Source organism: Stigmatopora argus, chromosome 1 (genome assembly GCF_051989625.1).
Source record: "Stigmatopora argus isolate UIUO_Sarg chromosome 1, RoL_Sarg_1.0, whole genome shotgun sequence".
Classification (NCBI taxonomy): Eukaryota; Metazoa; Chordata; class Actinopteri; order Syngnathiformes; family Syngnathidae; genus Stigmatopora; species Stigmatopora argus.
Window position 1 is genome coordinate 30,471,304 of NC_135387.1, and position 27,937 is coordinate 30,499,240.

The 27,937-nt window shown below is 39.4% G+C and overlaps 3 protein-coding genes across 5 annotated transcripts in view; 1 reads left to right on the forward strand and 2 right to left on the reverse strand.

Moving 5' to 3' along the window:
• The window catches only part of hnf4a (hepatocyte nuclear factor 4, alpha), a 32,493-nt gene extending 17,009 nt beyond the window's left edge, over positions 1 to 15,484 (reverse strand). The window contains exons 1-2 of one of the 2 annotated variants that reach the window (XM_077616354.1): positions 15,447 to 15,484; positions 13,196 to 13,277 (exon numbers count right to left, since the gene is read on the reverse strand). Coding sequence is in view for 1 of the 2 variants with exons in the window: in XM_077616344.1 (XP_077472470.1) it covers positions 9,033 to 9,072 (40 nt within the window). In the remaining variant the exon portion in view is untranslated. Of the gene's footprint in view, positions 1 to 9,032; positions 9,192 to 13,195; positions 13,278 to 15,446 lie in introns of those variants that run through there. The other variant, XM_077616344.1, reaches the window with a different exon arrangement.
• On the forward strand, positions 3,039 to 18,823 carry ormdl2 (ORMDL sphingolipid biosynthesis regulator 2). Of its 2 annotated transcripts, none has more exons than XM_077616369.1 (4): positions 3,039 to 3,408; positions 16,899 to 17,072; positions 17,199 to 17,350; positions 18,473 to 18,823. In XM_077616369.1, the coding sequence occupies exons 2-4, from the start codon at positions 16,899 to 16,901 to the stop codon at positions 18,606 to 18,608; spliced, it is 462 nt and encodes a 153-aa protein (XP_077472495.1). In that variant the 5' UTR covers positions 3,039 to 3,408; the 3' UTR covers positions 18,609 to 18,823. The 2 variants fall into 2 exon arrangements, with proteins under 2 accessions (XP_077472495.1, XP_077472496.1); XM_077616370.1 differs by lacking the exon at positions 3,039 to 3,408 and adding an exon at positions 15,354 to 15,468.
• An 892-nt stretch (positions 18,824 to 19,715) lies between these two features.
• Positions 19,716 to 27,801, reverse strand: nemp1 (nuclear envelope integral membrane protein 1). The gene is made up of 9 exons (XM_077616365.1): positions 27,648 to 27,801; positions 27,215 to 27,336; positions 25,980 to 26,193; positions 25,810 to 25,882; positions 24,728 to 24,821; positions 24,539 to 24,653; positions 23,184 to 23,409; positions 22,027 to 22,203; positions 19,716 to 20,127 (listed from the first exon to the last, which is right to left on the reverse strand). Exons 1-9 carry the CDS (start codon positions 27,754 to 27,756, stop codon positions 19,932 to 19,934), a joined length of 1,326 nt encoding a protein of 441 aa, XP_077472491.1. The 5' UTR covers positions 27,757 to 27,801; the 3' UTR covers positions 19,716 to 19,931.
• Positions 27,802 to 27,937: the final 136 nt, after the last annotated feature.

Below are 27,937 nucleotides of genomic sequence, written 5' to 3' on the forward strand. Positions count from 1 at the left end.
AATAAAACTAATAATACTGTATTGTATTTTAATATTATATAATCGTGTCATAATTAATATGTGCTGTGCTTTATTAAATAAATCAAAATGTATTGTTTAATAATATTAAATAAATCAAAATATATTGTTTAATAATATTAAATAAATTAAAATGTATTGTTTAATAATACTAAATAAATCAAAATATATTGTTTAATAATATTAAATAAATTAAAATATATTGTTTAATAATATTAAATACATTAAATAGTGTTGTTTAATAATATTAAATAAATCAAAATATATTGTTTAATAATATTAAATAAATCAAAATATATTGTTTAATAATATTAAATAAATCAAAATACATTGTTTAATCAACAGGAAATTACCCATATATGCCTGAAAATCAACAGGAAATGACCCAGAATCAACAAAAACTGCCCAAAATCGACAGGAAATTACCCAAATATGCCCCAAAATCAACAGGAAATGACCCAGAATCAACAATAAGTGCCCCAAAATCAACAGGAAATGACCCAGAATCAACAATAAGTGCCCCAAAATCAACAGGAAATGACCCAGAATCAACAAAAAGTGCCCCAAATCAACAGGAAATGACCCAGAATCAACAGGAAATGACCCAAATTCAACAGGAAATGACCCCAAATCAACAGGAAATGACCCAAATTCAACAGAAAAAGACCCAAATTGAACAAAAAGTGACCAATTGATTAATTTATGGTTATTGTGATGAATTGATTATTCCAGAAGAGTGATTAGCGCGTCGGCCTCACAGTTCTGAGGTCCTGGGTTCGATTCTAGCTCCCGGAATTCGGGGTGCCGAAGTCGACGGCGTTTTCGCAAAACACGACTATTGCCGATGTGTGTGCGCATGCAAGTGTGTGTATGTTAGTGTGTGTGTGTGTGTGTGTGTACAGAGGTCGTGTGTGACAACACGTGGGATGTGCTGGCCTTCAATGGCGATGTTTGCTCAAGCAGCGAGCGCGCTGATTATTTCAAAGGCGAACGGGCTGGAGGTGAGTCACCGCCAATCTTATCTGGGTCGCCATTAAAGACCTTTTTTTATTTTTTTATTTCATTTTTTTTATCGCCGCTCCCATCTTACTTTTGGCTCGACTCCTCAAGGAACGGTCGTATACGGCGACCCACCATAAAGTACAATCTGGCTTGATGGCGAACGGATTAACTGTCTCCTACAATCGCTGGGGTCGCATGATTGGGGGCGGGGCGGGGCGGGGTGGGGAGGCGGGGCAAAATGGACGGGATTTTTTTATACCGATGAGGATGCGGAGATCGTCTTGAACGGGGGTCGATGAAAAGCTAAAAAAAAGGGTCACTTCCTGTTGATTTGGAGTCACGTTTAGGGATATTTCTGGGGCACTTCCTGTTTGGTGGCCTGAAAATTAACAGGAAATGACACACGTCCAACAAAAAGTGACCCAAAATCAACAGGAAATGACCCATATATGCCCCAAAATGAATAGGAAATGGCCCAGAATCAACAAAAAGTACCCAAAAATCAACAGGAAATTGCCCATATGTGGCCCAAAATCAACAGGAAATGACCCAGAATAAACAAAAATTGTCCAAAAATCAACAGGAAATTACCCAGAATAAACAAAAATTGTCCAAAAATCAACAGGAAATTACCCAGAATAAACAGGAAGTGACCCAAAATCAGCACGAACAGGTCGTTCATGCTCCCAAAATTAACAGGAAATGACCGAGTGATCAAAAATCAACAGGAAATGACCCATAGAAGCTCCAAAATCAACAGGAAATGACTCAGAATCAAGATAGTGCCCAAAATCAACAGGAAATGACCCAGAATCAACAGAAAGTGACCACAAATCCACAGAAAATGACCCATACAGGCCACAAATCAACAGGAAATCACCCACATTCAACAAAAAGTACCCAAAAATCAACAGGAAATGACCCAGAATCAACAGAAAGTGACCAAAAATCCACAGGAAATGACCCATGCATACCCCAAAATCAACAGGAAATGACCCAAACTCAACAGTGGCCAAAATTCAACAGGAAATGACCTAAACTCAACAGAAAGTGACCAAAAATCAACAGGAAATAACCCAGAATCAACAAAAGGTACTCAAAATCAAACAGGAAATGACCCGTATATGCGTCAAAATCAACAGGAAATGACCCATATATGCACCATTTTTTTTACGTTTATTGTGGAGGCGGCCAGGCGCACGAGTGGTTAGCGCGTTGGCCTAACAGTTCTAAGGTTGTGGGTTCGATACCAGTTGGATCCTCACTATGTCGGGTTTCCATGTTCTCCCCGGGATTGCGTGGGTTTTCTCTGGGCACTCAGGTTTCCTCCCACATCCCCCAAAACATGCATGCTAGGCTAACGGGTTGAACACTCAAAATAGCCCCTAGCTACCCGTGACTGGTTGTTTGTCTTCTGTTTATTTTGTAACTTGGATTAGAGCAGCATTGTACATTGAATTAGCATCATTCCTTCCGCCATCTTTAATGCTAGCCGCAATGCTAAACCCTTTAAAAGTATTAAAAAAAATATTAAATATGTGTGCAAATGTATATACTATTTATTGCACATAGGCAGTCCGGTGTCAAGTGGTTAACGTGACGGCTTCGCAGTTTTGGGGTCGACGGTTCGATACCAAGTAGGTTCTCAATGTGTGGAAATTGCACGTTTGCGTGGCTTTTCTCCGGGTATTCCGGTTTCCTCCCACATTCCAAAAAAACATTAATGCTAGGCTAATTGTATGCTAAATTGATTGGTTGTTTGTCTCCTTGTGCCCTGCCATTGGCTGACCACCCATTCAAGGAGACCCCAGTATTTGGCTAGGGCTAGGCTCCGGCACCCTCGGCGACCCTTACGAGGAATATCAGTTCAGAAAATGAATATTGTAGAATAATTTCTCCGGACTCGGTTATGATTAGCTTTGTATGTCAAAGTTGCATTTGCTAGCGTCATGCTAACGCTAACCGCCCTCCCGCTAAGCGCCGTCTCGCAATCGTCCAACCGAAGGAACCTCTGCCCTCCGACTCCAGGGCCAAAAGTCAAAGCCCGTCCCGCGCGCCGTCCGGGGCTCGGCCCGGCCGGGGCGCGGGTTTGAAACTTCAAACTCCACTTTGTGAACAAAGTCCTGTCAATCTCTCCCACAGCCGCCGGCCAAACTCCATTTGCCAGCCTGCCGGCCTGCCTATTTGGACCTTCTCCTCCACCGACGCCTCTCATTCGCGTCCGAGCCGGCTAGCCGCTAACGCCATGGACGGACGGGGGAGCAGCAGCCCGGGGGGGAAATGGAATACGCGGCTTTTTTTATGGGGGCACATTTCCCGCCTCGGATGAGGAAGGACGGCGCGGGATGGCGGGAAAGTCGGCGTGGATGCAACCCGTGAATATCGGAGGTGAGCGGGTGTGCGGGTGAGCGGGTGAGGGAGCGTTACGGGGCGCCGACAAGCAAATAATGGCGCTTATGCAAGTCAGAGGAGGGAAGGACGGGGTGGGGAGGGGTATTTGAGTCATTCGTGTTCATGTTGGCCCGCGTTTGGCGGCCGTGATACCCATATTTTATCCACAATTGAAGTCGTACCCGAGTATAAGACGTTTTTTTTTTGCCATGCTTCATTTTTATAGTGTAACTTTTTTTAGGGTGACTTTTTTACGGGTGCTGCTTTAAATCTCGTTGTAGGATGAAGTTCAATTTGATTGGATTTTATTCGGGTATTTTAAATATATTTAATTCGATTTGGGAAAAGAATTCTCATGAACTACAAAGAACCCAAAAAAACAGAAAACCTAAATATTTAAAAAATATATCAGGTTAGACGTCCTGTGTGTATGTTCTACCCGGGGCTCGTGTGGATTTTCTTTGGGTTTTTCTTATTTATAAATTTTTACTAATTTAAGTGTATTTAAAATGACTAAAATTTTAAGTTTTAATTTGATCCATTACTATTTTAATTATTTATTTATTTATCGCCCAAAAATAGCGAATTTATAAACTAGCCTTCAAATGACACGTTTACTTTTTATGATTTTTAATAAAATAAAAAAATTAAAATACAGTTAGTTTTCATTCAAAATAAACCGATGGTAGAGTGGTTATCGTGTCGGCCTCACGGTTCTGGGGTGGAGAGTTCGATTCCCAAGTTGGATCCTCACTGTAGTATGGAGTTTGCATGTTCGCCCCGAGCTTGCGTGGATTTTCTCCGGGTGTTTCGGTTTCCTCCCACATCCCCATTATTCTTATTTATCAATTTTTACTCATTTAAGTGTATTTAAAATGATTAAAATTTTAAGTTTTAATTTGATCCCATTACTATTTTAATTATTTATTTATTTATCGCCCAAATTGATCAATTTCGGATGTTCTCATTGGCCGAGAAGAAAAATAGCGAATTTATAAACTAGCCTTCAAATGACATTTTACTTTTTATGATTTTGAAAAAATATTTAAAAAAAAAATAGTTTTCTTTCAAAATAAACCGGTGGAAGAGTGGTTATCGTGTCGGCCTCACGGTTCTGGGGTCGAGGGTTCGATTCCCAAGTGGGATCCTCACTGTAGTGTCAAGTTTGCATGCATGTTCTACCCGGGCTTGCATGGATTTTTTCCAGGTGTTCCGGTTTCCTCCCATATTCCCAAAACATGCATGCTAAGCTAATTGTATGCTAACTCGATCCTAGATAGGAGTGATTAGTCGTTTGTTTCATGTTGCCCCGGGATAGGCTCTGGCACCCCCCACGAACTTTGTGAGAACAAGCGGTCCAGAAAACGAATGAATGAATGCAAAAAGTCAACACACCCGCTTTTACTTTGGCGGGCCAGATGGGGGGCCCCTCGCCGGCATTTTTGACACCCGCATTTTTTCCACATAAAACTGTTTCTCTGAGCAAATACGCCGTTTGATCAAATGAAATCTCGGCGGGGCGAAGGAGTAGCGTTCCGATGGTTGACACTCGTGACATCTATTTGGCTTCGGGCTAATCATAAACCCCGAGGGCCAATTGGCCCGCCGCCCTTTTCCGCCGTAACGCCATGACATCGCAATCATAAAAAAATAAAACAGTACACACTCTTACACACTTTTTCGTTGCCGTAGAAATGTACAAAAATACAAAAAAATGTTGGACGAGCGCATGTTATTTTGTGAGCATTTTTTACAGCGTTACCTCTACTTACGAAATGAATTGGTTTCTGGAAATCCAACATACAAAACAAGTAGGATAAACATACCCTTAAAATGGTCAAATTTGACAATTTCTGATATAAGACAACCCATAATTGACCATTTTCACATCCATATTCATGGTTTTAATAGGGATTAGAAATGTCCACTTAAAAAAAATGTTGGACTAGCTAGCGCATGTTATTTTGTGAGCATTTTTGACAGTGTTACCTCTACTTACGAAATGAATTGGTTCCTGAAAATCCAAGATACAAAAAACATTCTGAAACCAGTTCATTCAATTGAGAACAGCCTTTAATGTAAATTGAATTAGCATTAGCATCAATCGTTCCAACATCTTTAATCCTCGCCACAATAAAAGTTTTAAAAAATATTTCAAGTCGACCAATTTTTAATCAAATAAATACTGTATTTTCTCGCATATTCGCCGCCCCCGTGTGTAAGCCAAACGCTTAAAATTGCCTTAAAATGGTTGAATTTGACAATTTCTCACGTATAAGCCGCCCCCTGATTCTCAATTTTCACCCCCATATTCATGGTTTTAATAGGGAGTACAAATGTGTTACTTTGAAGGGAAAATTGCAAGAAAAATGAGATACTGTATGAATCGAAAGGATCGTTTACTGTAAAAAGTGTTTGCTGCACATTGACAAATTCAAAAAGGAAGTCATTTTTAATTGGTCAGTTGATTTTGGGCATTTTTTGGTGGCATCCTGTTATGTTTGGGTCATTTTAATGCGACCAATTTCCAATGACACTTTTTACCAAACAACTAAATACGCATTTTGCATCAAAACTACAAAATAAAAGAAAAATCAAGCTGTTTTTTTCAACAATTTCCATGAGAAAAAAAACGTTTTTAGCTCGCCATTTTAACTTTTTTAATTTATTTAAAATCATTTTCTAAGCAAGTTTTACACATTATCAAAACGTCTTATTTTGAAAGCAGCGCGCTCACTTCCTTTTCAACGACATGTCATCAGTTTTAGCTCAAACCAAAACGTGAATAATACTTGATTTTTTCAGGGTTTTTTTTGCAAAGATTGAAAAAAGGAAATATTATTATAATCTATAACATATAACAATATGGGTTTACATTTAATATATATATACATGGAAAATAATAATAAATCTATAATTCTAGAATAACAAAATCACAAAATCCTCCAAATCAGATTTTTAACATTCCACAACACAATTTACAGTCCCTCGTTAACCCTTTCCCTCCCATTGGTGGCGCTATTTCAACAACAACAAAAATGTAAAGGGCAATCTCAACCACACAACTGACAAAACAACACTTTCACGGCACCCCCGTCCAAAAAAAAAAACAATGTTCTTCGCCGTGTACAGTACAAAACGCTAAAGTGACCGGAAACGGATCCCGCCAGGGGCCCGCTGAACGTATGTTTGACCCCGCTGAACTACCGCGTTTCATCCCTGATTATTTTACATTTTTTGGTATGTCAAAAAAAATAACAATTTTTCTTGTGCTGCGTGTCAGTGGTTGTCAAAACGTTGCGTCGGCGCGGCGAATAAGTCAACAATTGCATCATTGCAATAAACAGCAGACGTAAATCAATCACAGCGGCCGATAAGCTTCGCAATCATTAACTCTGTTTTTCAGGGGGAATCGGTGTCAGCGTCCCTCGTCCCTCGTCCTTCGTCCTCGTACTCGTCTCCCTTTCGCCAACATTGATTGGCGGACGGATAGACCGACGGATGGGCGGACGTTTGACTGGTCGCGCTGTTTTTGTCCTCGTTTCAAGACCGTTATCAAGTGGGAGTAATATAATAATGTATAGTAATGTTAGCCTAGCATGCATGTTTTTTGTCATGTAAGGGGAAATCAGAGTACCGAGAGAAAAGCCACACGAGCCCAGGGAAAACATGCAAACTCCACACTACAGTGAGGACCACCTGGGATCGAACCCTCGAACTTAGAAATGCGAGGCAGACAAATTTAAGATACAATTAGCCTAGCATGCATGTTTTTGGCATGTGGGGGTAAAACAGGGCACTAAGAGAAAACCCACTCAAGCCTGGGGAAGACATGCAAACTCCAGATTACAGTTAGGACTATCTTGGGATCAAACCCTCGACCTCAGAACTGCGAGGCCGACGAATTTAGGATACAATTAGCCTAGCATACATGTTTTTGGCATGTGGGGGGAAATCAGGGTACCAAGAGAAAAGCCACACAAAACATGCAAACTCTACTAGAGTGAGGACCCATCTGGCGATCGAACCCTCAACCTTAGAACTGCGAGGCAGACAAATTTAGGATACAATTAGCCTAGCATGCATGTTTTTGGCATGTGGGGGGAAACCAGAGTACCCGGGGAAAAACCAGGGAGAACATGCAAACTCCAGACTACAGTTAGGACTATCTTGGGATCAAACCCTCGACCTCAGAACTGCGAGCCGACGAATTTAGGATACAATTAGCCTACCATACATGTTTTTGGCATGTGGGGGGAAATCAGAGTAACGAGAGAAAAGCCACACAAGCCTGGGGAAAACATGCGAACTCCACACTACAGTGAGGACCCACCTGGGATCAAACCCTCGACCTTAGAAGTGCGAGCCGACGAATTTAGGACACAATTAGCCTAGCATACATGTTTTTGGCATGTAGGGGGGAATCAGAGTACCGGGGAAAAACCCACACAAAACATGCAAACTCCACTACAGTGAGGACCCACCTGGGATCGAACCCTCGACCTCAGAACTGCAAGGCCGACGAATTTAGCATACAATTAGCCTAGCATGCATGTTTTCGGCATGTGGGGGGAAATCAGAGCACCGAGAGAAAAGCCACACATTTTCATTTTCATTCATTTTCCGATCACAAGGGTCGCGAGGGGTGCTGGAGTCTATCCCTGAACACCCTGAATGGGTGGCCAGCAAATCATAGCTAGTGACAAATTAGCATACAATTAGCCTAGCATGCATGTTTTTGAGATGTGGGCGGAAAGCGGACTACCTGGAGAAAACCCACACAAGCCCAGGGAGGACATTCAAAAATTCATAAAGGCAGGACCCATCTGGAATCGAACCCTTGACCTTTGACCTCAGAACTGTGAGCCTGACGCGCTAACCATTTGGTCACCGCAATTTATACATTGATTTTCTGAACCGCTTATCCTCACAAGGGTTGCGGGGGGTGCTGGACCCTGAATTGGTAGCCAGCCAATCTCAGGCCATAAGTAGACAAACAAGCATTCACTCTTAGCTAGGAACAATTTAGCATACCATTAGCATGCATTTTTGGGGCTGTGGGAGTTCTTTTTCAATTTGGGGCGGAGCTAAAATGAATTGGACGTCTATTGTTGTCAATGGCACACAATGTGTTATGAAAGGCAATTATTAAAGTCAACACTTTGGATTTTCCCAAGTAGAAATCAAATGGATTTTAATGTAAAAATGTCCAATTATTGCAAAGTTTATTTTTTACAAATTTTAAAAAGAAAAAGACTAAATAAATTAATTGAATTGACAGCTTTTCTCAATATTTGAACATTTTAAGCCTCTTAATAGCAAATATTCGCTTATACAATTTGGCGTTCCCCCATTTTTTCATAAAAAAACAAAAAACTAAAGTGACGTCACATACTTAAAAATCGAGTTATGATTCCGTGCGTCATTCATTCCATCTAACGCAAACCAAATTTATTTCAAAATCATCTTTTTAAACCACTTTTCTAAGAATAAATACGTCGGTCAGCCCACAGGATAAAGAAAGTTAAAACCAAGACTATGGCTCCCTCATGTGGCCACAAGCGAAACTGCATCGGCACCGAATGACATTGGGAAAAAAAGCAGCGATCGGTTTGTGGTACCTGTGCCGGGGAAATTGGGCGTCCCGTCGTGGGCGAACATCCCGGGCGGTTCGGCCCATCAGCCGAGCCGATCCGGAAGAGACCGGAAGTCGAATTGGATGCCGATTTGACGGCCGTTTTTCCCCGTTTTGACCCACCCGCCCGCGAGCGAGCGACGGACGGCGACGGCGAGGCGCTCTGGGTGGGCTTAATCCTGCCTGCCCGCCTACTCCTGTGAAATTTGCGCAGGGGGTCCGACGGAATAAGTGTTCTAATCCTCTTTGGTGGTCCCGCATAAACGCTTTTGTGAGCAGGTCCGTCGCCATAACCGGGTTTCAGGATTTTAGTCGGTATGTTATCGTCCCCCAAAATTGGAAGCCATTTCAAAAACAATTTATTCCGATGTAGCATTGGCTTAAAGGCATTGGGTCATTTCCCGGGGGTGCCGGAGACTATCCCAATTGACTTCGGGCACTAGGAGAGAAACAACCAACCACAGTCGTAGCTAGGAACACTCTCACATAGGAACAGCATCCATTTAGCCTACCGTGCGTGTTTTTAGGATGTGGGAGGAAAGTGGAGTACCCAGAAAAAACCCACGCAAGCCCTTGGAGACCATACAAACTCCACGCTTGCCAATCACAGTGCATAAAATAGACAAAAAAAACAATCACACTCACATCTAGGACGCCTTAGCATACAATTAGGCTAGCGTTCGTGTTCTATGGAAGGGGGAGGAAAGTGGAGTACCCGGAAAAAGACCCACGGAAGCCTGGGGAGAACATAAACTCCACACTTGCCAATTGCAGGGCATAATGAGACAAACAACCAATGCTCACTGGTAGCTAAGGACAAATTGGCATACAATTAGCCTAACATGCTTGTTTTGGGGATGTGGGAGGAAAGCGTTGTACCCAAATAAAACCTACACAAACCTGGGGAGAACATACAAACGCCACACTTGCCAATCGCATGGCATAATGAGTCAAAAAAAAAATCACACGCACATCTAGGAACACGTTAGCATACAATTAGCCTAGCGTGCATATTCTAGGGAAGGGGGAGGAAAGCGGAGAACCCGGAGAAAACCCACGGAAGCCTGGGGAGAACATGAAAACTCCACACTTGCCAATCATAGGGCAGAACGAGACAAAAAACAATCACACTCATATCTAGGAACACTTTAGCATACATTTAGCCTAGCATGTATGTTTTTGGGATGTGGGAGGAAAGTGGAGTACCTGGAGAAAACCCACGGGAGCCGGAGGAGAACATACAAACTCCACGAACGCCAATCGCAGGGCATAATGAGACAAACAACCAATCACCCTCATATCTAGGAACACGTTAGCATACAATTAGCCTAGCGTGAAGGTTTTTGGGATGTGGGAGGAAAATGGAGTACCCAGAGAAAATCCACAGAAGCCTGGAGAGAACATGCAAACTGCACACTACACTTGGGAATCGAACCCTCGACCCCAGAACCGTGAGGCCGACGCGCTAACCCCGGACCACCTCAAAATAGTGTTTCCACTTCCTGTTTTACGCTATTTTTTTTGCAATCATGTCCATTTTATTTGTTTACGATGAATTTCGGCAGCTTTGTTGTTTGCAAGTGGAAATGTTTGCGGCTTGTTGTGCTCATGTTGCACAAAATCCGGGTGAAAAAGGAGCTTACGCGGGTGCGATGCCAAAGAATGCGTTTGGAAGCGTTTTAGTGTTGTTCTCTTCCAAATCACCTCGTTTTCAAACACACACAAAAAAACACAAAAAGCCTTGATTGGAATTTTTCAAAAACGAGCTGCTGACTCACAGGAAGTACCTAAAATAATTAAAAAATTTAAATAAAAAAATGAAAAAAAAAATTATATATTAATAATCACGATTTAATTAAAAAATATTATTAAAGTCGGACCTCTACTTACAAAATTATTTGGTTCCAGGACTTTTTTCATAACTTGAAAATTTGGTAAGTAGAGGTGTACTTTCTATGTAAATTATCTAATTGGTGTCACGGTCCTCACACAACCACCAATTAAACCCTTTAAAATGGGTTAAAAACTCCCAATTTTGTATGAAAAATGTGAGGAAACACAAAAATGAAAGATAACTATAAGGAAATGTTTTATTAATGTTTTAAAATACATAAAAATGTGCCCTGCGCCACTGAAATAGCTCCTTTTGCGGCTGTTATATATGTAATACCCGTGTTTGTCCGCCAGATGGCGGCAAGAGCCTGCTACCATGGCCAAAGGCCGTCCACTTTGTAGTACATTTAAAAAAATTACGTGTGCCCTATGTGTGTGAAAATGAGCGACGTTCTAAAGCGAGAATCAATGCTCTGCGACAATATTTTCAAAATAAAATAACAGATAAGGAAGTGGATTTACTTTTCGTAACTTGGATCTTTTTCGTATCTCCAGTCACTCATTTGCATATTAAAAAAATCATAACCTGAAATGTTCGTATCTAGAGGCATTTGTAAGTCGAGGTATGACTGCAGATGCAAATAAATATTTAATACGCTCCTTTTTTAATATAAAAATGACAATATTTGCTATTAAAGAGTCTCCAAAAGAGGATTTGGACCAATCTATAAATTAGGGGTGTCCAAATTTGGTGTGTGGGGCGGACCACTTTATTTTGACCCAAAAGTTAAATGACTGGCCGCCATTGATGTTTGTTCATTAGCCCCTCCCACTCAAAAGGGGTTTGCCAACAACTTGATTTGCATCCCATAATCCATGCAAAATTTCTGTCAATGAACATCCAAACTTTTACCATCACGTCATTTCATCCAAATTAAGACTTTTCAAGCATTTCTATTCACTTGCTATATTTAATTTTTAATTTTTTGGGGGCGATTGAGTGGTTAGTGCGTCAGTCTCGCATTTCTGGTGTCGAGGGTTCGATTCCTAAGTGTGACCTCACTTTAGCGTGGAGTTTGCATGTTCTCCCCGAGCTTCCGTGGGTTTTCTCTGGGTACTCCGCTTTTCTCCCACATCCCATAAACAAGCATGCTAGGCTAATTGTATGCTAACTTGTTCCTAGATATGAGTGTGATTGGTTTGTCTCGTTATGCCCTGCAATTAGCATTTGTGGAGTTTGCATGTTTGCCCCGGCTTCCGTGGGTTTTCTCCGGGTACTCTGCTTTCCTCCCACATCCCCGTAACAAGCATGCTAGGCTAATTTGATGGTAACTTGTTTCCTAGATATGAGGGTGATTGCATGTTCTCGCAGGGCTTCCGTGGCTTTTCTCCGGGTACTCCACTTTCCTCCCACATCCCCAAAACAAAGCATGCTAGGCTAATTGTATGCTAACTTGTTCCTAGATAGGAGTGTGATTGGTTGTTTGTCTCGTTATGCCCTGCAATTAGCATGTGTGGAGTTTGCATGTTTGCCCCGGCTTGCGTAGGTTTTCTACGGGTACTCTGCTTTCCTCCCACATCCCCATAACAAGCATGCTAGGCTAATTTGATGCTAACTTGTTTCCTAGATATGAGGGTGATTGCATGTTTTCTTCGGGCTTCCGTGGCTTTTCTCTGGGTACTCCGCTTTCCTCCCACATCCCATAAAACAACCATGCTAGGCTAATTGTATGCTAAATTGTCCATAATGCCCGTAATTGGTTGTTTGTCTCCTCGTTCCCTGTGATTGGCTAGCCACTGATTCAAAGCCATCTCTTCCCCGATGCCCGTCATCAGCTGGGAAAGGCTCCAGCACCCCCCGCAACCCTTGTGAGGATAAGCGGTAAGAATGAATTCTTTAAATTTCTTATTTAATATATATATACAATCAAAATATTCAGCTTTTTAATTAAAAAAAATAAATCATTAAAAGAAATACTTTAAAAAAACAAACAAATTTTAGCTAGCTCGATGCTAACTAAAACCAATTTAGCCTCATTTGAATGCCTAAAAACAACAAACTCCAATAAAAACCCGTCAATGCATTTCACCCAAAACGTGGCCAGCCGCCAAAACCACTCCGACACCCCCGGCGCGCGACATCACTAACGGTGGACGGCACACATCAACCGGCACACCTAACGACACACCTCCCTCCCCCGATAAGAACCGTGTGAAAAAAAACAAACCCGAACATCAGGGCCCGTAAAAAAAACTGCCAAAACAAACCAAAACCATTTTTTTTTTTTTTAAGTGAAAGCGGGAACCAAGACTCACCGCACGGCCGCCGCGGGACTGGCCGGTGGACCTGGAGCACGCGGGCCTCCCCGGGGGTGAAAAAGCACCTTTGCGGTTCCTCCTAGGACGTCAAATGAGAAAGTTGTCTGTTAGTGGAAGGAAGGGAAGGCCGGCGTGGCCGCTCTTATCTTATTGATTTTCCTAATCTGGGCAAATGTGGGTGGGGAGGTTAAACAGTAACCCGGCGCCGAAGGGGGACGGACACCTATATGGCGCCGGTAACCGTGGCGACGCGATGATAGAAACTCAAATAGACATCAAGTTATGATGATGTGCTAGACACTCAGCATCCTCACAACCGAAAAAAACATCTTTCAGAAATTGCATTTTTAATAATCATGCTAACTTTTTAGCGCACAGGTGTCAAAGTGGCGGCCCGGGGGCCAAATGTGGCCCGCCTCATGATGAGTGCCGACTTTGTGTTTTAGGATGAAATTAAAATGATTGTTTTAGATCTATAAAAACTGAATATTCAGGTATTTTAATCTAGTTTTTTAAATCCATAATTGTCATTTTTTAATCTTTTTTTCTGTGTTTTTAGTTCAAAAATCATTTTGTAAAATCTAAAAATATATATAAAAAAAGATCAAATAAACATTGTTTTACATCTATAAAAAAACGGAATATTCAGGTCTTTTAATCCATAATTGTAGTTTTTTAATCTTTTTTTCTGTGTTTTTAGTTCAAAAATCATTTTGTAAAATCTAAAAATATATTTAAAAAAAGCTAAAATAAACATTGTTTTAGATCTATAAAAATTGAATAATCAGGGATTTTAATCCAGTTCTTTTAATCAATAATTGTCCATTTTTAATCAAATTTTCCTGTGTTTTTAGTTCAAAAAGATCTAAAAATTGTTTTTTTTTTTAAAAGCTCAAATAAACAGTTTTAGATCTATAAAAACGGAATATTCAGGGCTTTTAATCCATTTATAAATAAAAAAAATCTAAATATTATATCTAAAATGGTCCAGCCAAATTAAAATGGAGAGTATAGATGTATATTAAATTTCAGGATTTTCCCTTTTAAATCAATTATTGTCATTTTTTAATCATTTTTTTCTGTTTTTAGTTCAAAAATCATTCTGTAAAATCTGAAAATATATTTTAAAAAAAGCTAAAATAAACATTGTTTTAGATCTATAAAAAACGGAATATTCAGGGCTTTTAATCCAGTTCTTTTAATCCATTTATTTAAAAAAAAATCTAAATATTATATCTAAAATGGTCCAGCCAAATTAAAATGAAGAGTATAGATGTATATTAGAGAAAAATAAATGAATCCACGTTGTGAGGTGAAAAGATTTTTTGAAGGGAAAATGTGGAACGGTGGATATGTGGTTTATCGTGTTCGGCTCGCAGTCCGGAGGTCAAGGGTTCAATCCCCAGTGGGTTTTCAAGCTTTTTTTTAGAGTTTGTATGTTCTACCCGGGGCATGTGTAGGTTTCTTGCGAGTACTCCGGTTTTCTCTCGCATCCCAAAAAACATGGATGCTAGGCTAATTGTGTGCTAAATTTTCCTTAGCTGTGATTGGTTGTGCTTAGTCTGCTTTTGCCGTGGGTTTGAGGGCGAAACCGGAGTACCCGGAGAAAACCATGACAAGCCCAGAGAGAATATGCAACCTTACTACAGCGATGACCCACCAGGGATCGAACCATCGACTCCAGAACTGCGAGGCCAACGCACTAACCACTCGCCCACCGGGCTAACTTTAAAAAAAAAAAAATTATCCATCCAAAATTCTCAGGGTTGCTAACCAGTCTTTAATTTGACCTAATCATTTAATTTGACTTTACAGGACCTTTAACTTGTAACCCACTAGTTATTTGTTACTTTATTAATAGATGGCAAATTAGAACAAATAAAAATGTATTTCCAATCCAATATCCTGTATTGGGTGTTTTTTCAGAGGGTTGGAACCAATCAATTAGTTTTTAGTTGATTTTATATGGGAAACGTTCGTTTGAGTTACGAGTAAATCGACATACGAGCTCAGTCCCGGCTCGTATCTTGAGGTACCACTGTACAAAAATAAACTCGTAAGACAATTGATTACAATGTGTCATTTTTTCCCCATATTTAACGTCTTTTTATCAAAAAATAGGCCAAATTTGGGAGTAAGAAAGAGCTTCTTTTGTCACATTTGGACCTCCATAGAATAACAAACGATGAAGGGGAGAAAGGAAAAAGGACAAGCCCAAATGGGCGTGCTTTAAAACGAATACACTTACTTCCTGGTCGGCGGGCGACAAGGTAAACTTCCACCCCCAAAAGATGAGCACTTTTCCCGCATTTCGAGCCACTCCATCACGCTCTTTTCTTCCCGTCGCCTTTTCTATTCTGCCTTTGTCCAACTTTGACGGAGTTTTCTTACGTCGACAGCTAGCGGCAGCTCGCTAGCACTCGCTAGCTAGCTAGCATGACAACAAAACGTCACTCGGACGCTTTTGTTCAAACTGTACCGAATCGTGCGACCTTTTAGGAGGTCTTCATTTACGCTCGGGACTTTTTAACGTTATGAATTTTATGATTTGTTGTTGTTTTTTAGTTCTTAGTTCTGTTTTAATCTGACACAAACAATGCAGCTGTGGCTAGAGGCAAAACTTTAGTTTTCTTTTCTTCTTCGTGGGTCGTTTAACGGTGGCTGACAGTTTTTTAGGTGAAATACCGCCACCTTGTGTAATGGAGTGTTGTGTGCATCGTCGCGTAAAATCGGCCTATTTTTTTTTTTTTAAAGCGGCTAAATTAAAACCAAACAATTTAGGCTCCCCTGTATATATTTATACCCGAAAAAAATAAATCATTCGATTAATTAATTCTACTTTTTTATGTTATTTATTTACTCTTTTTTTAAAAGTTTATCTTCCTGTTTGACAGATGAATGTGGGCGTGGCTTACAGGCTTGAGCCCTCGGTCCTATGTGAATGTGATTTTATTTATTTTATTTTCTTATTTGGCAGATGAATGTGGGCGTGGCCTACAGGTTGAGACCTCTGTCCTGTGTGAATGTTATTGTTATTTATTTATTTTTAAATTCGTATTTGCCAGTTGAATGTGGGCGTGGCCTACAAGTTGAGACCTCAGTCCTATGTGAATGTGATTTTATTTTTAGTTTTCTTGTTTGCCAGATAAATGTGGGCGTGGCTTACAGGTTGAGACCCCTGTCCTGTGTGAATGTTATTGTTGTTTTTCTTGTTTGGCATCTGAAAGTGGGCGTTGAGACCTCTGTCTGGTGTGAATGTAATTTATGTATTTATTTTTAGTTTGTTTTCTTGTTTGGCAGATGAAAGTGGGCGTGGCCTGTAGGTTTGAGACCTCTGTCCTATGTGAATGTGATTTTATTTATTGTATTTTCTTGTTTGGCAGATTATGTGGGCGTGGCATACAGGTTGAGACCTCTGTTCAGTGTTATTGTTATTTTTTATTGTTTGCTATATGAATGTGGGCGTGGCCTGAAGGTTTGAGACCTCGATCCTACGTGAATGTGATTTTATTTGTTTACTTGTTTGGCAGATAAATGTGGGCGTGGCCTACAAGTTGAGACCTCTGTCCTGTGTGAATGTTATTGTTTTTCAAATTATTGTTTGCCAGATGAATGTGGGCGTGGCCTACAGGCTTGAAACCTCGGTCCTATGCGAAAGTGCTTTATGGATTTATTTAGATTTTGTTTTCTTGTTGGTCAGATGAATGTGGGCGTGGCTCACAGCGAAGTGAACCCCAACACCCAGGTGATGAACAGCCGCGGCATCTGGCTGGCTTACCTTCTCCTGACGGTGGCGCTACACGTGGTCCTGCTCAGCATTCCCTTCTTCAGCGTCCCCACCGTCTGGACCCTCACCAACGTCATCCACAACCTGGTGAGTGGGCGGAGCACCCGCACAAATCCCATCCGCCCAATCGTCCTTTCCAGATCTGAAACGGCCGCCCGTCGGGATTGGCCGGCTTTAAAACGGGGTGTGTGTCAAATGCGTGTTTTTTTTTAGGCGATGTACCTGTTCCTGCACACGGTGAAGGGGACCCCCTTCGAGACCCCCGACCAAGGCCAAGACCGCCTGCTCACCCACTGGGAGCAGATGGACTACGGAATCCAGTTGACGGCGTCGCGAAAATTTCTTACCATCTCGCCCATCATTCTGTAAGAGCGCCGACATTTCTCGTCATTCGCACCCGCGTTTTTGGTTTAAAGCGACAGTAACCCGACCGGAAATGTGCTGCCGCTTATTAAAAATACCCTAAAATGAATGAGTGACCTGTAAGTACCCTAAAATTATCAAGGAACTGACTTCTAAATACCCCAAAATTAACAAAAAACTGACCTGTAAATATCCCAAAATTAACAAAAAACTGACCTGTAAATATCCCAAAATGAACAAAAATTTTGGCGTGTAAGTACCCCCAAATTTACAAGAAAGTGACTTATAGGTACCCCAAAAATTAACAATAAAGTGACCTGTAAGTAACCCAAAATGAACAAAAAATGATCTGTAAGTACCCCAAAATGAACAAAAAGTGGCCTGTAAGTACCCCCAAATTTACAATTAAGTGACTTATAGGTACCCCAAAAATTAACAAAATGACACCATAAGTACCCCAAAATAAAAAATATAGTGGCCTGTAAGTACCCCATAAATTAACAAAAAAAGTGACCTGCAAGTACCCCAAAATAAAAGTGACCTATAAGTACCCCAAAATTAACAAAAAGTGACCTAAGTACCCCAAAATTAACAAAAAGTGACCTAAGTACCCCAAAATTAACAAAAAGTGACCTATAAGTACCCCCAAATTAACAATGAAATGATCTGTAAGTACCCCAAAATTAACAAAAAAAGTGACCTATAAGTACCCCCAAATTAACAAAACACTGACCTAAGTACCACAAAATTAACCGGGTAGTACCCCAAATTTAACAAAAAGTGACCTGTAAGTACCCCCAAATGAACAAAAAAGTGACCTGTAAGTACCCCCAAATTAACAAAAAAAGGTGACCTGTAAGTACCCCAAAATTAACAAAAAGTGACTTGTAAGTACCCCAAAATTAACCTGTCAGTACCCCAAATTTAACAAAAACTGACCTGTAAGTACCCCAAAATTAACAAAAAGTGACCCATAAGAACCCCAAAATTAAGCGATCTATAACTACCCTAAAAATCTATTGGAAGTGAACCAATCATGTCCGTCCTTTGTTTTTGTTATTTTTTTGCAGGTGATCAGAAAAAGTAAGTTTTTTTATTATTGTGTTTTTGTTTTGTTTTGGCAGATACATCCTGGCCAGTTTTTACACCAAATACGACGCCACGCATTTCCTGATCAACACTTGCTCCCTCCTGAGCGTCCTCTTGCCAAAATTGCCACTTTTCCACGGCGTGCGAATTTTGGGGATCAACCAATACTGACCAAAAACAAAAAGGAATTGTCATTTCCTGGGCCAACCAATGGCGCCACTCCAAAAACCACTGGATGTCCGTCACTGTGAATTTTTTTTATTATCATTTTTTTTGCGTCATTCCGTCTTTTTATGAGCTTTTTTGCTGTTCACTGAATTATTTTTTGCATTGTAAACAAGAGTAAGGAATCCATCTTTAATGGAATAAAATGTGCCAAAAAGTCAGTCATGAATAATGCAAATTACCACTTGGTAAATTAGAACACCACATGGTTAAAGTTACCGTATTTTCTCGCATATAAGCCGCCTCCGCGTATAAGCCGCACCCTTGAAATGGTTGAATTTGACGATTTCCCTCGTATAAGCCGCCCCTTGATTCCCAATTTTCACCTCCATATTCATGGTTTTAATAGGGAGTATAAATGTTTTACTTTGAAGGGAAAATCGCAAAAAAATCTTCACACGTGGACGAATTAAAAAAAGGAAGTCATGTGAGCAGTACAACCAGGAAGTAGCGGTCTAGTTTGTAGTATTTTAAAAAAAAAAAAAATACTAAATATTATAATATTCTCCCCTTTATCAAAATATGGGTAATATATATATTTTTTTTACAAAATATCATATTCTCCCCCTTATCAAAATATGGGTAATATTTTTTTTTACAAAATATAATATTCTCCCCTTTATCAAAATATGGACAATAAATAATATTGTTTTTACAAAATATAATATTCTCCCTTTTATCAAAATATGGGTAGTAATTTTTTTTAACTAAATATTATAATATTCTCCCTTTTATCAAAATATGGGTAATAAATTTTATTTTATTTTTTACAAAATATAATATTCTCCCCCTTATCAAAATATGGGTAATATATTTTTTTTTACAAAATATGATATTCTCCCTTTATCAAAATATGGACAATAAATATTAATATTTTTTTACAAAATATCAGAATATTCTCCCCTTTATCAAAATATGGATAATACATATTAATATTTGTTACAAAATATATTCTTTTTTGGGGGGGTTCTAAATGGGCAATTTCTCCAAAATGGCGGCCTAAACCACTTTTTTGCCTTCTTCCTGTTACCCAGACAGCATATCGAGCGCAAATGTATTTTATCACAAAAATATTTTATTGACAAATAGTCCATGGACGTCCCCCCGGGTCACGTGCGGTACCACCTGCGCCCCCCGCAGGACAAAAAAAAGGAACTCACCGGTACCAGAATCCCGGAAGCTGCCGAGTCGGGAAGAAAGAAACCGAAAAAAGAAGAAAAACAAAAACGGCGTCCGCTCACATTGAGGAAATCCGTCAAACGGCGTCCGTCACTGCGGCGGTTCGGACGAGCTGTCCGAGTGGCCGAAAGACGAGTGGTGGTTCTGGCAGAGAGCGCCGGATTGGTCGTCTTGGTCCTGGTCCTCGTCGTCCGTGTCGAAAAAGTCTTTCCATCCGTATTCCTGCGCGTGCATGGACGCCTCGTTGGCCAGCAAGTGGGAGGAGCCTTCGATGAAATCGGCGAATCTGAACGGCGGACAAATAAAGATTTTTTTGTGGACGGGAAGATACTCTGTCTTATTCCAATGTCAAAGTTCAAGTGCGTACCGTATTTTCTGCACCATAAGATGTAACTCAAATGTCAATATTGGTCCATCATTGTATTAAATTACCATGAATATGTTCATTCATATGTGCTGTCCCTTATTAAAAATACCCTAAAACGACCCTGCGGGTACCCTAAAATTAACAAAAATAGACCTCCACGTACCCCAAAATTAACAAAAGTGACCAATAGGCACCCCAAAATTAAGTGACCCATAGGTACCCCAAAATTAACAAAAAAAGTGACCCGTAAGAATGCCAAAATTAACTAAAAAGTGACCCGTAAGAACCCCAAAATTAACAAGTGACCAATAGGCACCCCAAAATTAAGTGACCCATAGGTACCCCAAAATTAACAAAAGTTACCTATAGGTACCCCAAATATAACAAAAAAGTGACCCGTAAGAAAGCCAAAATTAACAAAAAAGTGACCCGTAAGAACCCCAAAAATAACAAGTGACCAATAGGCACCCCCAACAAAAAAGCAACCTGTGAGTACCCCACAATTAGCAGAGTGACCTGTAATACCCCCAAAATTAACAAAAATGACTCGTAAGAACCCCAAAATTGACAAGTGACCTATAGGTACCCCAAAATTAACAAAAAGTCACCTGTAAGAACCCCAAAATTAACAAGTGTCCTGCAAGTACCCAAAAATCAACAAAAAGTGACCTATGATTACCCCAAAATTAGCAAAAAAAGTGACCTATAAGCACCTCAAAATTAACCAGTCAGTACCCCTAATTTAACAAAAAATGACCTCTAAGTACCCCAAAATTAACAAAGAACTGACCATTAAGTAGCCCAAAATTAACAATAAAGTGACCTATAAGTACCAAAAAATTAACAAAAATGACCGGTAAGTACCCCAAATTTGAAAAGTAACCTGTAAGAACCCCAAAATTAAAAGTGACCCATAGGTACCCCAAAATTAACAAAAAAGCGGCCTGTGAGTATCGAACAATTAGCAGTAATAAACCCCAAATTAATCAACGTTACCTGTAGGTACCCCCAAAATACCAAAAGTGACCTATGAGTACCCCAAAATGAACAAAAAAGTGACCTGTGAGTACCCCACAATTAGCAGAATGACCTGTAAAAAAACCAACATTTAGAAAAGTGACCTATAGGTACCCCAAAATTAACAAAAAGTGACCTGTAAGTACCACAAAATTAACAAAAGTGAAAAATAAAATAAAAAATCAGTACCCCAAAATTAACAAAAAAGTGACATGTAAGAACCCCAAAATTAACAAAAAAGCGACCTGTCACTATGCCACAATTAGCAAAAAAGTGACCTATAAGTACCCCAAACTTAAAAGTGACCGGGAAGTACCCCAAAATTAACAAAAAAGTTACCAGTAAGTGCCACAAAATTAGCATAGAGTGACCTATAAGTACCCCAAAATTCACAAAAGTGACCGGTAAGTACCCCAAATTTAAAAGTGGCTCATAGATACCCCAAAATTAACAAAAAAGCGACATATAAGTACCCCAAACTTAACAAAAGTGACCGGTAAGTACCCCAAATTTAACAAAAAGTGACCTGTAAGTACCCCAAACTTAACAAAAGTGACCGGTAAGTACCCAAAATTTAACAAAAAGTGACCTGTAAGTACCCCAAAATTAAGTGACCTGTACGAACCCCAAAATTAAAAGTGACCCATAGGTACCCCAAAATTAACAAAAAAACAACCTGAGAATAGCAAAAAGTGACCTATAAGTAGCCCAAATTTAACAAAAAGTCACCTGTAAGTACCCCCAAATTCACCAGGAACTAACTGACCATCAAGTACCCCCAAAATGAAGAATAAAGTGCACCTCTTAGGCGACTGAAGCCTGCTGACGGCTTTCCACGGGCTGCACTCGGGGCTGTTGCAGAAGGTTCGCAGGCCTTCCAGCGCCCGCACGGTCTCCTCCTCGCCTTGCTTGCGATACTCCACCATGGTCAATAGGCGGCGCTTTTCCGGCTTGCAGTCCATGTACTGGCGGATTTTGCTGGGCACCAAAACAATGGACAAGCCTCTTAACAGATGTTTTCAATATCAATATTCATGGTATTTGGTTTAAGACTTATTTATCGGTTATTTTATCATTTGTTTGGCAGAAATATTTTACAGTTTGGTCTTTAAAAACAATATTTTAGCTGCTATTTTTTGTTCTGTGCTAATTAGAGCTCATTAAAAATGAACTAATTTGAATGTTTAAGATGATATCCTTTTATTTTAGCTGCTAACGGTAAGCTATATAATTTTTAATCCTATTTTATGAGCAAAAATGTATTGACACGCCATGTTGAAGATGATACTTATATTTTGAAGGGTTCATCGGCAGTGGGCGCGCTAAGATGCTAACTGTAAGCTTTAAACTCAGTTAAAAAAAAAGTACTTTTGTATTTTCCTGGTTTCAGTAATACATTTTTCTCTTATTTTATGTTAGCAAATACTGTAAACTAGCAAGTGTCATCTTCAAACAGTAAAATTAGCTTTTGCTAAGCTAATGTGCTTAGCAAATTGTCTTTCCGCGTTAGCCTCAATGCTACAAACAGCAAAATTAGCTTTTTTTTTTTGCTAAGCTAAAGCGCTTAGCAAATTGTCTTGCCGCATTAGCTTCAATGCTACAAACAGCAAAAGTAGCTTTTTTTGCTAAGCTAAAGCGCTTGGCAAATTGTCTTTCCGCATTAGCCTAAATGCTACAAACAGCAAAATTAGCTTTTCGCAAGCTAATGTGCTTAGCAAATTGTCTTTCTCCGTTAGCTTCAATGCTACAAACAGCAAAAATTAGCTTTTCGAAAAAGACGGCTATTGGTCCACCGCGAGCTAAAGCGCTTAGCAAATTGTCTTTTAGCCTGAATGCTAACATAGCAAAGGAGCAATAAACACGGGCACAAAATGGCAGCTGGGAAAACGAGCGACTTCTTTGATTTTTAATTAGCGTGTCGTTAATGGCGTTTTCGCGGCGACGGCGTGGGGACTCACCCGATGGTAACGAGCGCCAGCATGATGGGGTAGCCCAGATTTTTGGCCAACAGGGCGACCGCCATGATGGCGAAGGAAACTTGCTGAATTTGAATGCCCAGATAGATGAGGAGCAGGCTGAGCAACTGCAGTGTCCACGACAGGATGTTAATGCTCTTCTCGTCCACTAGAGGGCCGTAGCGGTAACACACGGCAAAACTGATGAAGCCCACCACTCCCATGTAACCTGAGCGGGGGGGAAGAGGAGAATTTTCTTTAGCACAGCTCCATCTAGTGGATGTATAACAACCCACTACTACTACTACAGCTCTATCTAGTGGCCATATAACAACCCACGACGACTACTACTACTACTACAGCTCCACCTAGTGAATGTTTAACACGATCTAATACTACAACAACAACTACTACTATTACTACAACAACTACTACTACAACAACAACAACTACTACTACTACAACAACAACAACAACTACTACAACAACTACTACTACTGCTGCTGCCACTACTACTACTGCTACTACTTCCACTACTGCTACTACTTCAACTACTGCTACTACTACTACAACAACTATCACTACTACATCTAGTGTATGTTTAACACAATCTTCTAGTACTACTACTACTATCACTACTACAACTACTACTACATCTAGTGGATTTTTAACACAATCTTCTAGTACTACTACTATCACTACTACTACAACTACCACTACAACTACTACAACTATGACTACTACATCTATTGGATGTTTAACACAATCTTCTAGTACTACTACTATTAAACCTACTACAGCTCCATCTAGTGAATGTTTAACGACTACAACTACTACTTCAACTACTACTATTACAACTCCAACTACTACTCCAACTACTACTACTCCAACTACTACTACTCCAACTACTACTACTCCAACTACTAGTACTCCAACTACTAGTACTCCAACTACTAGTACTCCAACTACTAGTACTCCAACTACTAGTACTCCAACTACTAGTACTCCAACTACTAGTACTCCAACTACTAGTACTCCAACTACTAGTACTCCAACTACTAGTACTCCAACTACTAGTACTCCAACTACTAGTACTCCAACTACTAGTACTCCAACTACTACAACTACTATTACAACTACTACTACTAAACCTACTACAGCTCCGTCTAGTGGATGTATTATGAAACACACTACTACAACAACAGCTCCATCTAGTGGATGTATAACACAATCCCCTACTACTACTACCACCACCGTGTCTTCTAATCCGGTGATCTTGATATATGAAATAAAATGTCGAGTAGGCGGTAGACTGAAGCGGCGCCTTTGTAGTAAGTAGTTAGTCCCTCCCCACCTACCTAAAGCCGTGTGCCAATGCTCCCGAAGGATGACGTTGAGGTTCCGGCAGACCAGCTGGATGGCGTAGACGGAGAAGGACCAGCCGCCGACGATCAGGATGTAAAAAGGGCTTTTCTGCGGGCAAACGAATGGAAAAGGAGGCGCCTTATTGGCCGGTCTTCGGAGCGGCCAGCAAAAATGTTCGATACCTTTGGCAAAAGGCGAGCAAGGATGAAGAAGAGGATGATGAGGGAGGCGATGATTCCGGTGCCCGTGCCGGCCGAATAGAAGAAAACTTGACTCCTATCATCACAAAAATAAAAATAAAATGAAACATGTTTGCAACAATAGAAAGTCTACAGTAATCCCTCAATTATCGCGACTTCACTTATCGCGAATCATTTTTCAAAATTAATTTAACTTTCTATTTTAAAAAAAACTAACATTTTTTGAAACCTATAAAACAGAATATTGAATCCCCCAATTAATTTACTTTTTTTTTTAAATTAATTTCCCTTTCTATAAAAAAAAAATTAAACCCATAAAATTCAATATTAAAATCCCCCAATTTCCTTTCATCATTTTCAAAAAATAATTTAACTTTCTATTTAAAAACAACAACATTTTTTGAAACCTATAAAACAATATTGAATCCCCCAATTTCCATTCATCATTTAAAAAATAATAATTTCCCTTTCTATTAAAAAAAATTGAAACCTATAAAACGCAATATTAAATCTCCCAATTTCCTTTCATAATTTTAAAAAAATAATAATTTCCCTTTCTATAAAAAAAAAATTCGAAACCTATAAAATAATATTAAATCCCCCCAATTTCATTTAACCATTTTTAAAAATGTATTTAACTTTCTATTAAACGCAATATTAAATCCCCCAATTTCCTTTCATAATTAAAAAAAAAAAAATTCCCATTCTATTAAAAAAAAATTGAAACCTATAAAATAATATTAAATCCCCCTAATTTCCTTTAACCATTTTTTAAAATTAATTTAACTTTCTATTTAAAAAAAACATTTTTTGAAACCTATAAAACAATATTAAAATCCCCCCAATTTCCTTTGGTCAAATTTTTATTTTCCCTTTTCAAAATAAAATAATTATAATTTTTGAAACCTTTAACACAGAATATTATTATTTTTTTAGCCCCTAAAAAATAAAATGTAAAAAAAAACATAAAAAGGGAGAATGATTCTAATAATTTTCTTCCATTTTTCCAATGTAAACATAAAAAAATAATATTAATAATGTAAGACTTTTTTAAGTGCATTTACCTGCTGAGCGAATCGGCAAAGAAAAACAGCAAGACCCCCAGGAGGAAAACCAAAAAGAGATAGACGTCAAACTCTGAAAGGTAAGCGCGGAGACGTCAGCCGGCTCTTCCCATTGGATGCCGGCCCTCCCCGGCCGGCTCTTCCCATTGGACGGCGGCGTGGCCACTCACTGCGAACGGACTTGACGGTGTAGTGGTCTCCGCTGGGCACGATCTTGAAACAGGTCCTGTTGCTGAAGAGGTGGACGTTGATGGTGGTCTCGTTGTGGCCCCGCCGCAACCAATTCTGTAACCAATTCCACGCCGAGAAGCGCTCCAATTCCCGCAGCTCGTCCTCGCCTTGAACCGTCTCCACCCTGAAGACATCCGAACTCCAAATTCGAACCTGTAGACACGATCGTATTCGGGTCAGAAAATAGACATACGGTCGTACCTCTACTTACGAAAAAGCGCCAATTTACGTATAAAGTACACCTCTACTTACAAATTTTTCAAGTTATGAAAAAAGTATGACATACGGTCATACCTCTACTCACAAATGCCTCTATATATGGAAATTTCAGGTTATGAAATTTTTTTTACTCGATACGAAAAACTTCAAATTTACATATAAAGTACACCTCTACTTACAATTTTTTCAAGTTATGAAAAGAGTATGAAATACGGTAAAACTTCTACTTACAAATGCCTCTAGATATGGAAATTTCAGGTTATTAATTTTTTTATGCAAATGAGTGACTCGAGATACAAAAAAAATCCAATTTACATGTAAAGTACACCTCTACTTACAAATTTTTCATGTTACGAAAAAATTAAGACATACGGTCATACCAAATTTCAGGTTATGAATTTATTTTTATGCAAATGTGTGACTCAAGATACGAAAAACAGCAAATTTACATGTAAAGGGCACCTCTACTTACAAATTTTTCAAGTTATGAAAAAAGTAGATTAAGTATTAAGATTAAGTAGATAAATGGATTCAAAGAACTGGATTAAAAGCCCTGAATATTCAGTTTTTTATAGATCTAAAACAATGATTATTTTAGCTTCTTTTAAATACATTTTTAGATTTTACAAAATGATTTTTGAACTAAAAACACAGAAAAAAATGGATTAAAAAATGACATTTATTGATTAAAAGAAGTGGATTAAAACCCCTGAATATTCCATTTTTTTATAGATCTAAAACAATGTTTATTTGAGCTTTTTTTAAATATATTTTTAGATTTTACAAAATGATTTTTGAACTCTTTATTCTATATATAGTTTTATTCTTCATTTTAATTTGATCCTAAAACAGAAAGTCGGCACTCATCATCTACTTTCCCGGGCCACACAAAATGATGCGGGGGGCCAGATTTGGCCCCCGGGCCGCCACTTTGACACATAAGGTCTCTACCTACCTGAATTCGAGTCCAGGTCTGCCTCCAATTTGGAACGATGCTGTTTTTGTAGCACAGTTGAGAGGACCCCGATAATTTATGCTCTTCGCCATCTTTCAGGTTGATTATTGACGTCTTGACACCTAAAAATATCCCCCAAAAATGAAATATTATCTATAAAAACACAGCCACAGTAAATATATACACTTAGCACTCACGTGTGCTGAATTTAAAACCTATTTTCATTCCACAAAACAACAAATGCGGAACAAACGAGTCACTTTTAACGTGGTTTATAGCCTATATTAGCATTAAAGCGTTAGCAATTTGGACAAAGAAGCTCTCTAGCAGTAGTTTTGACAGACATAACATACAAGCTAATACTATAGCGTCGGCTAAAGAACAATAGCCACTCGCTGAATGAAGTTTAAATTGGTCTTTGTGATTATATTACCTGAATATTGTGAGGATTGTTGTGCTAAACACAAGATTAGCAGCGTTAGCATGAAGGAATGGGCTACGGTCGGGTTTATTTGTTTTCTATGTTTCGTGCATCCCGCCATGATGAGAACAAGAGCTTGCCGTCTTAAGACCCGCCCTCTTCCGGTTTGTTTGGTCACGTCACCAGACCGCTGGCCAATCAGGAAGTCGCAACTCACGGCCTCATTTTTTTCGCTTTTTTCTTCTTTTTTTACTAAATACTTCTTTATTTGCATGTGTAGAATTTACACGAAAAAACGGTTA

Coding starts and splice junctions, on each gene's coding strand:
- ormdl2 (XM_077616369.1), top strand. CDS start 16,899: ATGAATGTGGGCGTGGCTCACAGCGAAGTGAACCCCAACACCCAGGTG. Junction 17,073..17,198: donor CCAACGTCATCCACAACCTG/GTGAGTGGGCGG, acceptor GTTTTTTTTTAG/GCGATGTACCTGTTCCTGCA. Junction 17,351..18,472: donor ACCATCTCGCCCATCATTCT/GTAAGAGCGCCG, acceptor TTGTTTTGGCAG/ATACATCCTGGCCAGTTTTT.
- nemp1 (XM_077616365.1), bottom strand. CDS start 27,756: ATGGCGGGATGCACGAAACATAGAAAACAAATAAACCCGACCGTAGCC. Junction 25,883..25,979: donor CACCGTCAAGTCCGTTCGCA/GTGAGTGGCCAC, acceptor CTTACCTTTCAG/AGTTTGACGTCTATCTCTTT. Junction 24,822..25,809: donor TTTGCCGATTCGCTCAGCAG/GTAAATGCACTT, acceptor TTGTGATGATAG/GAGTCAAGTTTTCTTCTATT.